Genomic DNA, 13,496 nt, shown 5'->3' on the forward strand with positions numbered 1-13,496 from the left:
TTAGATTTGGAGGTCTCGAAATCAAGCATCTGAAAGCACAAAACTTTGTGTGACAAGGGGGTTTTTCTTTCATAAGTATCTCGCAACTTCGACGACCGATTGAGCTCATTTTTTCACCGGTTTGCTATTATGCATACGTCAAGATTCAGGAAGTGAAAAGACTGGTCTTTTATTACCAAAGGTGTCAAGTGCCTTAAATGACAGTTACTTTTGTCTGACACAAAGTGTCATTACCTTTTCGCGCTCTTCCTCCATTCGCTCCTTGGACTGTGGCATGTGTTTCGGGAAGAAAAAGAACGGGATACTTAGTAGCATGACCGCAGCGCCGAGGCAGACGAAGCCGAGCCACCAGGCCCCGATGAACCGGGGGTCGTTCTGCTCGAATGTCGGCCTCTCATTCGCCGGCACACGGTCAAAGTCCACGAAGATGTTGAGGAAAGTGGAGCCGAAGAGGAAGCCGAGAAGAGGGCCAATGGAGACGGCGATGAACAGGAAGGCTGGTTGGGAACAAAAAAATGTATTTATATCAGTATTGACATTTAAAAAAGAAAGAGCGGAATTAAGTTGTTTAATTCAACCAATATTTATTTCCATAGTGATGAACAAAGGAGAATAATATACAAGTTAATTAAGTTCAAGGGATTTGAGGCATTGCATGGTGATGTATGAATATATAGTTGCCAGGTAGAGTTTGTTCTTTAGATAACTGTCTTGCTATATATTTTCCTACAGCGGGAGTAGATTGTTCGTTTTTCCGGGAGACGGAAAAGAAAAGAACCTTCCTCCCTTTTAACTACTACCTGGTCAGAAGGAAGAAAATTGTCTGGGACTACTACCACTTTAACTTTTAGAGGATCATAATTAACTTCACTACTAGTTGTGCTATGAATTGGGCCGTGGTCAGTTCTCACACAGGAGTTTCTTTTAGAAATAGCATACCTATATACACAGGGGTGGTGTGCTTGCCCACAGCATCATCAATGTACGTCGTTCCCAGGGGCTTGACCGGTACATTCCCGATCCCAAGTAGCAGCTGTCCAATGATGAGCCACCACACGGGGTTGAAAGCAGTCTTATTGTCGTAGTTCACCTCACAGGGATCCGTGTTGTCCTCATTCGCCGCGCAGTAGTCGATGAACTTCTCCGTCTCGTTGCAGCCCTCTGGAATGTTGGTGTAGGCGGGTAGCATGAAGTGGGGTATGCCGCACATAAATATGCCGATCCCGGCGAGCAGCAGACCGAATGCGATGATGCGAGGGCGGTTGCCCTTGTGACCGAAGTAGGCGACGAAAATGACCAAGAGGAGGTCCATGGCGTCGTTCAAGATGATGATGGCTCCAGATTCGATACTGAAAGAAATAAAAAACAGTGTTAAACCGTTTGCAAACAACATTGAGTCATTCATTGTCCTCAGCAGGACTCCATAACTTCATCCCAACTCCATCCTTCAGACCTAAGGGCTGGGTTCTACCAACTCAATCGTCTTAAGAACTGGCCTGGGCCGTAATACATTGTTCCTCCAGAGCATCGGGGCTACACCCCCTATCACCAGCTCAAATTTGTGTCAGTGTGGCAGCCCACAGACCATCATCCACATCATTCATGACTGCCTTGACTTCAGATCACCAAAAGGGTTGATGAGGATACCATCAATTGGCTTGAAGTCACTAAACTACTAATTTAATTACGTCAATTTGGTTTAAAAATCAAACGAAATGAAAAAGAATATCGATTCATTCACTCATTTACTACACCAGAGGGACGGAAGTTCTGATGAGCTGCATAAGGTCGCAGGTCAAGGAATGCAAGGTGATTTGGCACAATATACTGCCAATCAAATCAGGAATTCCGGGTGAATCACTTCTCTTTTTGAAAAGTGCACTGGGTTCTTTTACGTGCGTACACAGCACACGGGACCAAGTACTTTACGTCCCATTTGAAGGACGAAGCATCATGACGTGGGTGTTACGACTGGGACTCAAACCCACACAATGCTGGTCAGAAACATCACAGCTTGAATCCGGAGCTCTTTACAGCATAGTCCATGACACGCATCTTAAGTATTTAATGATGTCTTCATCCTGGGGTATAATGATCCCCATATCTTAAGATGCTGGATGGCTCTTCAAACAAAAAGTTTCCGAAACTGGCAAATTGCAAATACAACCTACCTGGAGAGCTGAAACTGCTTCTCGATGGTTCCGACGACGGCTCCGAGGTAGACAGTTGACGAGGTCTTGATCAGGAGGTACAGCATGGACCAGAAAGCAAACGCCTTCGGTCCTCCGGCAAACCACTGGAGTCTCTTGGGCCGGAACGGACCGATACCGCATACTAGCTGGTCCGGATCCGGGTCCTCCGGGTACTCCACCTCGGCTATATCCTCGTAGGGCGCTGCAGAATCCTTCAGGGGAACCCTGGAGTCCTGCCGGTCCATCTCGGATTCAACCATCTTGTGATGTTTCTTGTTGGATGGTTCGATATCCTCACCCTCGAGAACGTCAACCTAAAATATTAATTATACAAATATTAATAATACAGCATTTGTTAAGGGGGATTGTCTTGTGAGCCACTCAATGGCGCCGGTCGAAGTTTAAAGGTGTTGTCGGATTATTTGGGAAAGCAAGCATGAACAAGCGTGTTTTGAAGTTTCTGCTGGAAGAGAGTGATGTTGAACATTTTTTCAAGAAGTGGATATCAGAGTCTTGGAGCTGTGTTTGGAGAGACCTATGTGATCGTTGTTATTCGATAATAAATAGCTTAATTTTAATTGCAGGAAATGTTATAGACGCGACATTTCGACCCTAGCAGAGTCTTTCACGAATGCTAAAAAGGGTCCTTCCAGAAAAGATTCTATTGAGTTTGGTCAGGCATTATTATTTTTTATTGCACAGATCATTTTATATGATAGGCAGTTTGAAACACAGCTTATTATATTCTCCAATATAATGTATATGTTTTTATTTGAAACTTGATGATGATGATGATGATGATGATGATAATGATGATGATGATGATTATGATTCAACACAGCATTTGTGGGGCACCGTATTATATTGCAAAAACAGGCAAGAGCTTCTCCAAGAAAAACAGCACTTTAATGCTTGATGGCAGATGTGGTAAGATAAAATGCATTCAATGAAAGATTGGCACACAGTGTGATGTGAACCCTTCATCACAACTACAAAACGAGAAAGGAAAGTACCACACAACACCAACCTTTTTGTCAGAAAACCAAACTAACAAACACATTTTATGGACATTCCTAAATTTTAAAGGATTTGGGTACTTTTTCAAAACGTCCACAGATTTATATTAAACTTACAGGGTTCGAAGATAATGATAGTGGAAAGCTTCCCTTCGAATATTACTAACTAAGGTTGTGTAGTTTTTGAGAAATGAGTAAAACAAGTCACAAAATCATGTTGGTCTCATGAGACCAAAATTGTTTGAGCATGTAAAATCCCCTTAACCAGTTATAATAAATAATAAATAATAATAATAAGACTTGTAATGCGCACATATCCACCCTGCTGGGTGTTCAAGGCGCAGTTATTATATTATACCAAAACCATAGCATAACTGGTTAATCCCAAATATACATTGATACCCCCACCATGCAATGCCTCAAATCCTATATGGTTGTTACGTCTTTACATGCTAAAACTGAGACGGAAATTATTACTTTGACTCATTTCTCAAAAACTACATCACCTCAGTAAGTAAAATTTCAAGGGAAGCTTTCTACTATCAAAATCGCCAAACTGTGTAAGTTTAATGTAAATCTGTGGACATCGTGTTTTTTGTTAGGAAAAAGTACATGTACCCTTTTAAAAGTTGTTATTGCATCGCACTACGATTACATGATCTCATACACGTTTGAACCCCACAATTTTACAAAAAAAGAGGGGAGAAAACAGACGGGCAACTATAAAGTCGTTCTAAACGTTCACGTATTTTTGTCATTGCATTGTTGTTAATAAAAGGACACTTTTTACAGGAAAAGTATACCAGACCGTGGACCATTAATTTTGTTTATTTGGTGGGCTTGTTTTCAATCCAAATTTAGTCATTTCATGCATGACATGAAGAAAAAAACATCTCTATTTTGTATTTCGACTTTCAATACATTCGTTGAGCAACAAGAGACCCATTGTGTAGAAGGTAGAGGGAGACTTTTGTAATGTCGACACGGGCGCTGTGCACGAGTGCAGTTGGGAGTATATTTCGTTGCCTTTGTAAAGAAAAATATATAAAATATAGTCTTTTGTAAAAGTTGCATGATATTTTTTATTATGTTTTGAATGTGTAGCTGAAGGTCACTTTAATGTGTGGGCTACAATCTTTTTTTTCCAGGGGCTGTTGCTGCCACCTACTCCTAGGGCTGAAACATGGTTACCCCTTTTACAGTTCATACGAATGTAGGTTTGGGTATCATCCACCAGAAGCCTGGCTGGTAGAAAAGAAAGCAATACCTCCCAAACTTTACGAAGTAATCATGGTTATTATTAAGAATCTGTCGAAATGTACTCTTATATTGCGCTTTATTACGCCCCTTGTGGCGAAAAAGAAGCTAAGCATAAGCACAGCAAAATGCTGAGTAACATTTTGTTTGTGTTTCTTTTTGAATCTTGGTCATTGTCAATGTTCAGCTTGGTCGCCGCTGTTTGCTATTGAGGATTGAATTGTTGGGTGACACCCACCAACTGTGCCACTCTAAACTGACTGTCTGGCCCCACTTCCAGGGTAGGCCTACCGCTCTACACTTGAGGTAGGGCCTACAGCTATGTAAATAACACCAAGGGTAGAAATCAATTCTCACTTCCTATAGAGGGTGCGTTCGTTTAGCTTCCGTGGGTCGACCCCGGTCTTCCCGATACGTTCGAATAGCTTCGACGGGGCTCACCCGGGTCAGCCCCCAGTGTCCTGCTTGTGGAGTGGGTCACTTGGGGGCTGGCCCCAGGTGCATGACGTCACCACGAGAGCCGTGAGTGATCGTTCGATTAGCTCTTGTCAGGGGCTCACCCGAGCGATATTAGCATGGAGCAGTAAACTAGATTAATTGCTCCATGATATTAGTGAGCACCGCTGGGTCGACCCAGGGAAGCTAAACGAACGCACCCACAGTTTGTTTATTTTCTCCGCAATCTTTGTGTGCTTTGTCCTCTAGTTTGACTACCCCTACTTATCCCCGTCCCGGATAAAAGTTAAACACGTTCTCGACAAAATGCCTGACATCACAAGTTCAATTTGAACAGGTTCAGGGTTTTTCGCATGTACTTGATTCCTTTGTTCACTTCTGAATAGTGCTAACATTTGAACAGCCCGGTCGGGTGTTATGTTGTTACCCAAGAAGGGGGGGGGGGGGGGGGGTTGGCGGTGGTAGCATTACGGATAATCATGAATTCTACATTAAAATCCTTGGCGGCTGTCTTGATGTTTTGTTGTTTGGGTCTAGACTTGGAAGGGGCCCAAGTTTGATTTAAGTAAGTGTTGAAAGTGTTCGGTCAATATTTATAGAGTAAACCGTCAGGTAAAATAATGTTAGTCAACGGTGCAAAGAGTATATATATATACATTGATATTTATCTGTGTATTTTGTATGTCTGTAAGAGGCACGCTCTAAATTAAAAATAAATCACTGGTCACAAAATAATTGCCCTTTTCACACGAACAAACTAACAGTGTCCCATGCTACAAATGTTATTTGTTGATAGCAAATTAGTTCGTGTTAACGGCACTGTACACGTTTGGTAATTGTCAAAGACCAGTATTCTCACTTGGTGTATCCCATCATAAGCATAAAATACAAGCCTGTGAACATTTGGGCTCAATCGGTCATCGAAGCTGCGAGAAAAAAGATGACAGAAAAAAAAACCCACTTGTTGGACGAATTTGTATGCTTTCAGATAGGAATAAAAGACTTCTAGCTAGAATTATTATAATGGTTAGTGGGGTGAGATACCTCTTTCTCAAAAACTACGTTGCTTCAGAGGGAGTCGTTTCCCACAATGTTTTGTACTACCAACAGCTCTCCAATGCTCGTTACCAAGTCAGTTTATAAGTTAATATTTGTTTTGAGTAATTACCAAACGTGTACCTTCCCTTTAATAGTTCAAGATTCAAATGTTCAACGTTTTGTTTACAATAGTAGACTTCCCTTTTTGTCTGGGTGAATTAGGGTGTCACCCAATATCTGGTCTGTACAAATCTACCCTTTGTACTCTCTTCGTACGAAGAATTTTGCAGACCAGGGCCCAATTTTATAGCGCTGCTAAGCACAAAAATTTGCTTAGCATGAAATTTCTCCCTTGATAATGGCAACTAAATCTCCACGTGATTTCCAGGGACAAGCAAACAACAGCTGAATACCAGTAAGAAAGCAACATGCACCAAATGAAAATTTGGTTGGTAGTAGCTTTAATCAAGGAAGGAATTTCATGCTAAGCAAATTTTTGTGTTTAGCATCGCTATGAACTTGGGCCATGATACTTTACGGAGCGACTGCGTCGATGCTCCCTAGTCATTGCCTTGGTGCCCTTGAACTGTTCCAGTAGATATTTTACGAAGCGCACAGGCCTGATTATGTGTACGATGTTTGGGTTAGGGCAGCAAGATTTTCTTTGAGTAGGACTTGAAACTTTGCATGGTGGAAATACGATATAGGTTTGCGGTTACACCATGTAATGACTATCTCTAAACGAGTTGGGGTGGTTCTGAAAAGAACCGTTGGTTTAAACTCGACGTTTCGATCAGTATGCTCTGATCGTCTTCTGGAGAAAGCTGGTTTGTCTTTCCCCCTTGCCTGACCAGGGTACAATTTCATGGCTCTGCTTACCGCCGAATTCTGCGCTCACGATCACGATTCCCCGCTTACGTGCAAGCGCCGAATTTCTGCGCTAGCCTTGTAAGCCTAGAATGCCTAGTAACGTTGAGTACGCACGCGCAGAAGCACAAATTTGCCGCTAACCCGTGAAATACGCTTGCCGTAAGCACAGAATTCCCTACGTCCGTAAGCGCCGATTCTGTGCTGACGTTAAGCAGAGCCATGAAATTGGGCCTTGTTTCTTAGGTAGGGCGTGTGTGTGGAAGACCTTCTCACACCATGTTTATCAACACCCCCGCCCCCGACCCGCCCTTCCATGTTTTGTTACAGTTCGTGGTTCATTGTAAACGTCGTTCAACGAGAGAGAGTTTTACTCAAAATAAACCTCGCTTCACCAAAATAAACACACTGTATGTAAACGATTACATAAAATTGAAAATGTCAAATTTTGTTAGCTTTTGGCAATAGAGGACAACCCAGAAAATATACAATAAAAACTGATTTTGTTATTAATTTATTTATTTTGTTGGTGGGGGGGGGGGGGTTAGCGTGATGGGTAAAGATGGTTTAAAGGGAAGGTACACGTTTGGTAATTACTCAAGACAAATATTAACTTAAAAACTGACTTGGTAACATGCATTGGAGAGCTGTTGATAGTATAAAACATTGTGGGAAACGGCTCCCTCTGAAGTAGCATAGATTTTGAGAAAGAGGTAATTTGTCACTAAAATGCTTATGTTGGGATAACCAAGTGAGAAGACTGGTCTTAGAAAAATACCAAACGTGTACCTTCCCTTTAAAAGGAAGGTTTACGTTTAGTAAGCCCTCTATAAACTAATGGCAACAACAACATCTGATTAAAAGTCTATACAGCAGTTTTCTTTTGTATATCATTTTGAGAAACACTCCACCAATACATGGAAAGGCATACAAATATCAGTGAATGTATTCGGTTAAGATTAACAACCAATAGTCGCAGGTTTTTTTTTTTGGACGTTGTCCAAATCACCTCCCGGAAGTGTGTTTAGACGGTTTTACAAACCATTGTACAGTTCAATGTTTTTATGTACGAATGTAAATGCTACCGATACCGATCTACACGGTTTTTAAAGGAGCGGCAGTGGTTTCTAATAAATTAATTAACAGTTGAAGGTGTAATTTTACCATGGCGACTGAATATATTTTTTTCTTTGTTATGATAGGTTACCGGAAATTGAGTGGAACTGGTTGCCTTTAAAGGATTTGGGTACTTTTTCAAAATGTCCATAGATTTACATTAAACTTACATGGTTTGAAGATAATGATAGTGGAAAGCTTCCCTTCAAACCTTACTTACTGAGGTGCTGTAGTTTTTGAGAAATGAGTAAAACAATGTCATGAAAATACGTTTGTAAATTATTAAATGAATTTTCGTCTCATGAGATGAAAATTATTTTCATGACATTGTTTTACTCATTTCCCCAAAACTACAGCACCTCAGCACGTACTATTTTCAGGGAAGCTTTGTACTATCATTATCTTCAAACTGTTTAAGTTTAGTGTAAATCTGTGGACATTGTGTTTTTTGTCCTACAAAAGTTACATAGACCCTTTAAATTGCCTGGTGTGGCATGGGGCCGATACTGGGCTTCATAATGCACTTATTTGTACTTTATTTGGGGATATTTAGGAACTACAGAAGAGTATTTTCGCCACGAGAATGAAAAAAAAACCTCCTATACTATTGGTACACAATATGAATTGATCGTTTTACGTACACGATAAGTTTATGGATTTATCGTATACAAAGTATATCGTGATTGTGCGTACAATTTGAATATTTATTGTATTGTATTGTATTTGAGGACAACCATTGCGTTATGACTCGAGTCCAATAATACTTTAAATTCCTGTGATTGTTTTGAATTATTGTCTAATAAATCATTTTATTCTCGTGTAAGTACACGATGAGAAATGTTGTTCATTCATCAGTGCCCAATTTCATAAAGCTGCTAAGCACAACATTTTGCTTAGCGTGAAAGTTCTTCCATGATATAAACAGGATTACCAACCAAATTTCCATTTGTTGTATGTTGCTTCTTAATGGTGTTCAGCCGGTGTATGCTTCTCCTGAAAGTCACGTGAAAATTTGGTTGGTAATCCTGTTTTTATCAAGGGAGAAATGTCATGCTAAGCAAATGTTTGTGCTTAGCAGCTCTATGAAATAGGCCCAAGGTTTACTAGCCTTCATAAACGACTTGCGTGATTTTGTTGATCATATGATTGTACAGCTCACTGCCATCCTTATTCAACAAGTACAATAGCCCTTAAGATCAATGACATCTCCTTGGGTTTTGTTCTCTGTTTTCAACAAAATCAAGAACCCCACGGTCATTTAACAAAGCGCTGTAATGAATTCCAACAACAATCATTTGCTGGTACGACAGTTTCTTATTAAGCAATGAAGGTTGGCATGAAGGTCCTTATATTCATCACTTTGATTCGCTTAAATTTACTCACACTTCCAAAGTGAAGGTTTCATGGGGTTTTAGAAACGTTCGGTTGTTTAAATCCTTTACAAATGGAGATGAATATATACACATTACAGGCAGTGGACACTATTGGTTATATTACTCAAAATAATTGTTATCTTAAAACCCCTTTTGATTACGAGTAATGGGGAGAGGTTGATAGTATAAAACATTGTGAGAAACGGCTCCCTTTGGAGAAAGATGTATTCCATGATTCGACTGAATATATTTTTTCTTTGTTATGATAGGTTACCGGAAATTGAGTGGAACTGGTTGCCTTTAAAGGATTTGGGTACTTTTTCAAAATGTCCATAGATTTACATTAAACTTACAGGGTTTGAAGATAATGATAGTGAAAAGCTTCCCTTCAAATCTTACTTACTGAGGTGCTGTAGTTTTTGAGAAATGAGTAAAACAATGTCATGAAAATACGTTTGTAAATTATTAAATGAATTTTCGTCTCATGAGATGAAAATTATTTTCATGACATTGTTTTACTCATTTCCCCAAAACTACAGCACCTCAGCACGTATTATTTTCAGGGAAGCTTTGTACTATCATTATCTTCAAACTGTTTAAGTTTAGTGTAAATCTGTGGACATTGTGTTTTTTGTCCTACAAAAGTTACATAGACCCTTTAAATTGCCTGGTGTGGCATGGGGCCGATACTGGGCTTCATAATGCACTTATTTGTACTTTATTTGGGGATATTTAGGAACTACAGAAGAGTATTTTCGCCACGAGAATGAAAAAAAAACCTCCTATACTATTGGTACACAATATGAATTGATCGTTTTACGTACACGATAAGTTTATGGATTTATCGTATACAAAGTATATCGTGATTGTGCGTACAATTTGAATATTTATTGTATTGTATTTGAGGACAACCATTGCGTTATGACTCGAGTCCAATAATACTTTAAATTCCTGTGATTGTTTTGAATTATTGTCTAATAAATCGTGTTATTCTCGTGTAAGTACACGATGAGAAATGTTGTTCATTCATCAGTGCCCAATTTCATAAAGCTGCTAAGCACAACATTTTGCTTAGCGTGAAAGTTCTTCCATGATATAAACAGGATTACCAACCAAATTTCCATTTGTTGTATGTTGCTTCTTAATGGTGTTCAGCCGGTGTATGCTTCTCCTGAAAGTCACGTGAAAATTTGGTTGGTAATCCTGTTTTTATCAAGGGAGAAATGTCATGCTAAGCAAATGTTTGTGCTTAGCAGCTCTATGAAATAGGCCCAAGGTTTACTAGCCTTCATAAACGACTTGCGTGATTTTGTTGATCATATGATTGTACAGCTCACTGCCATCCTTATTCAACAAGTACAATAGCCCTTAAGATCAATGAAATCTCCTTGGGTTTTGTTCTCTGTTTTCAACAAAATCAAGAACCCCACGGTCATTTAACAAAGCGCTGTAATGAATTCCAACAACAATCATTTGCTGGTACGACAGTTTCTTATTAAGCAATGAAGGTTGGCATGAAGGTCCTTATATTCATCACTTTGATTCGCTTAAATTTACTCACACTTCCAAAGTGAAGGTTTCATGGGGTTTTAGAAACGTTCGGTTGTTTAAATCCTTTACAAATGGAGATGAATATATACACATTACAGGCAGTGGACACTATTGGTTATATTACTCAAAATAATTGTTATCTTAAAACCCCTTTTGATTACGAGTAATGGGGAGAGGTTGATAGTATAAAACATTGTGAGAAACGGCTCCCTTTGGAGAAAGATGTATTCCATGATTCGATTTCGAGACCTCAGATTTAGAATTTGAGGTCTCGATATCTGAAAGCACACAACTTCGAGTGACAAGGGTGTTTTTTCTTGTCATTATTATCTCGCAACTTCAGTTGGGCTGAAGTTTTCACAGGTTTGTTATTTTACGCATAATTATGTTGAGAAACACCGACTGTGATAACTAGCCTTTGACAATTACCAATAGTGATTATTCCCTGATTCTAAGTATTAAACTGACTATTAGGTATGGCCTTGATTACGAATAATTATATGTGAGTAATTGTGCATGTCCTAGTCTTTGAAAAAAAAAAAAAAGTTTGTACATAAAAAACGGTGCTCACACTTTTCACATATTGTACTTTCCTGGGGCTTCTTTAACGCTATAAACAAACGTTGCTTTGGTGCCTCTTTCAACTTGCATTTCGAATACTCCGTACCACTGGTAAGTTTATTTTTTCATAACACCCTACGATGTGTAGGCCTACAAGGTTATTTTATTGTGATGTATGTCTGCCTTTACATCCATTGTACAAATTGCCAAGTGTTGTACAAAATAGTAATAATAAATTTGACCTTGTTTTTGGCGAGGGCCTGCCTGGGGCCGAGTTCCATTGAATTTAAAATGTGTCGGTTCGTTGATTTCAAGCTTGCAAACGTGACAACAAGAAACCAACTTTTAGGGTCTGGGTACTTATTGTAGGACACAAATTGCAAAGTTCACAGGTTTACATTAAACCTTGAATGTCGTAGAAAGCTTCCCTGAAAACATCAGTTGCAGAGGTGCTGTAGTTTTTGAGAAATGATTTTGAAAAAAAAGTCACAAAAATAGTGTTCGTCTCAGTGAGAAACGTGTTTTAGTGACATTGTTTCACTCATTTCTGAAAAATTACAGCGCCTCGGCAGGTTATATTTTAAGGGACGCTTTCTACTCGTTGTCTTCAAACGGTGTAAGTCTAATGTAAATCTGTGGACATTGTGTTTTGTGTTACAAATTGTACCACCATCCTGTAATGAGCGGTTTTAAAATGATGCACTATCTCTCTCTCTCTCTCTCTCTCGAAGTTTTTAATTGAAATTCACTGTAATCTATTGGAACTTGTAGCACAATTATTTAGATGATATATTATTCAGGCATAATACTCCACGGAGGCAACGAATGCGATTGCCTCCGTGCCCCCGGGCATTGCCTTGCTGCCCTTAAAATGCTCAAGTAGACAATTTACAATTTCCTCATAGGGTGCCCTTTACCAATTGGAGAAAATGCTTTGGTGCCCCTACCCTTTCAAAAAAAAAAGAAGAATAATCGGCTTGATAGTTCCAGTCGAAACGAGAGAATGTCTTTAAGAAAGAATCGAATTCCACACCCGGAATGTCATACCCTCTTAAATCCAGAAAAGGGGGGTGGCATTATTTTAATGACAAATGATGGTATGTTAACTATCTTTGAGTCACCAAAAATGTACATGTACGGGTAAGGTATTTGTTGGCCATGGTTTAAGTCCCAAATAATGCACATAACGTTTGTGTTTAGGCAACGGTGAATGCAACCATGAATCAGAAGTTTTATCAAAGTAAATTCTCAATGACTGTATTGACATTTTTAGCTCCTAGGGTAAAACACTGCGGCTGGTGTGTTACACATGTAAACTCTCAATTTCTATTAAAGGTAAACAGTTTGTGGTTCAGAATCAACAAGTTGTGGACCACAATTGTACGGGACACCTTTGGTAACTGTGATCTGGGGTGGATTTCACAAAGGTAGTCCTAACTTAGGACTAGTCCTAAGCAATGCTAAGAGATAGGACCAGTCCTAAGTTAGGACCAGTAACTCATCCTAACTTAGGACTGGTCCTATCTCTTAGCATTGCCTAGGACTAGTCCTAAGTTAGGACTACCTTTGTGAAATCCACCCCAACACTAGTATTCTCACGGTGCATCTCAGCATATGGACATCATAACAAACCTTCAAAATGTTGAGCTCAACTGGTCATCGAAGTTGCAAAAAAACTATAAAAGAAACAACACCCTTGTTGCACAAATAATGTGTGTGCTTTCAGATGCCCAATGGAAGGCTTCAACCCTGAAGTATTTGATTATTTAAGTAATAGATAATTCCTCTGTCTCATAGAAATACGTAACTTCAGAGAGAGAAATTGCTCACAATGTTTTATGCTATCAACAGTTCCTCATTGCTCGTTACCAAGTAAGGTTTCATGCTAACAATTATTTTGAGTAATTACCAATAGTGTCCAGTGCAAAGAGAGTACCCCTTTCTCAAAAACTACGTAACTTTAGGGATATACATTTTTGTACAATGTTTTATGCTATCAACAGCTCCTCATTGCTCGTTACCAAGTAAGTTTGATGGTAACAATTATTTTGAGTAATTACCAATAGTGT

General features: G+C 39.4%; 1 protein-coding gene across 4 annotated transcripts in view; it reads right to left on the reverse strand.

The window, feature by feature from the left end:
* The window catches only part of LOC139953565 (solute carrier organic anion transporter family member 2A1-like), a 59,705-nt gene that overhangs the window by 12,792 nt on the left and 33,417 nt on the right, over window positions 1–13,496 (reverse strand). For all 4 annotated transcript variants that reach the window (XM_071953011.1, XM_071953012.1, XM_071953010.1 and 1 more), the window contains 3 exons: window positions 2,172–2,506; window positions 940–1,349; window positions 235–497 (listed from right to left, as the gene is read on the reverse strand). In XM_071953011.1, coding sequence (XP_071809112.1) covers window positions 235–497; window positions 940–1,349; window positions 2,172–2,452 — 954 coding nt within the window. In that variant the 5' untranslated portion in view covers window positions 2,453–2,506. The remainder of the gene's footprint in view (window positions 1–234; window positions 498–939; window positions 1,350–2,171; window positions 2,507–13,496) is intronic.

The sequence above is a fragment of the Asterias amurensis genome, chromosome 22, assembly GCF_032118995.1.
Source record: "Asterias amurensis chromosome 22, ASM3211899v1".
NCBI lineage: Eukaryota > Metazoa > Echinodermata > Asteroidea > Forcipulatida > Asteriidae > Asterias > Asterias amurensis.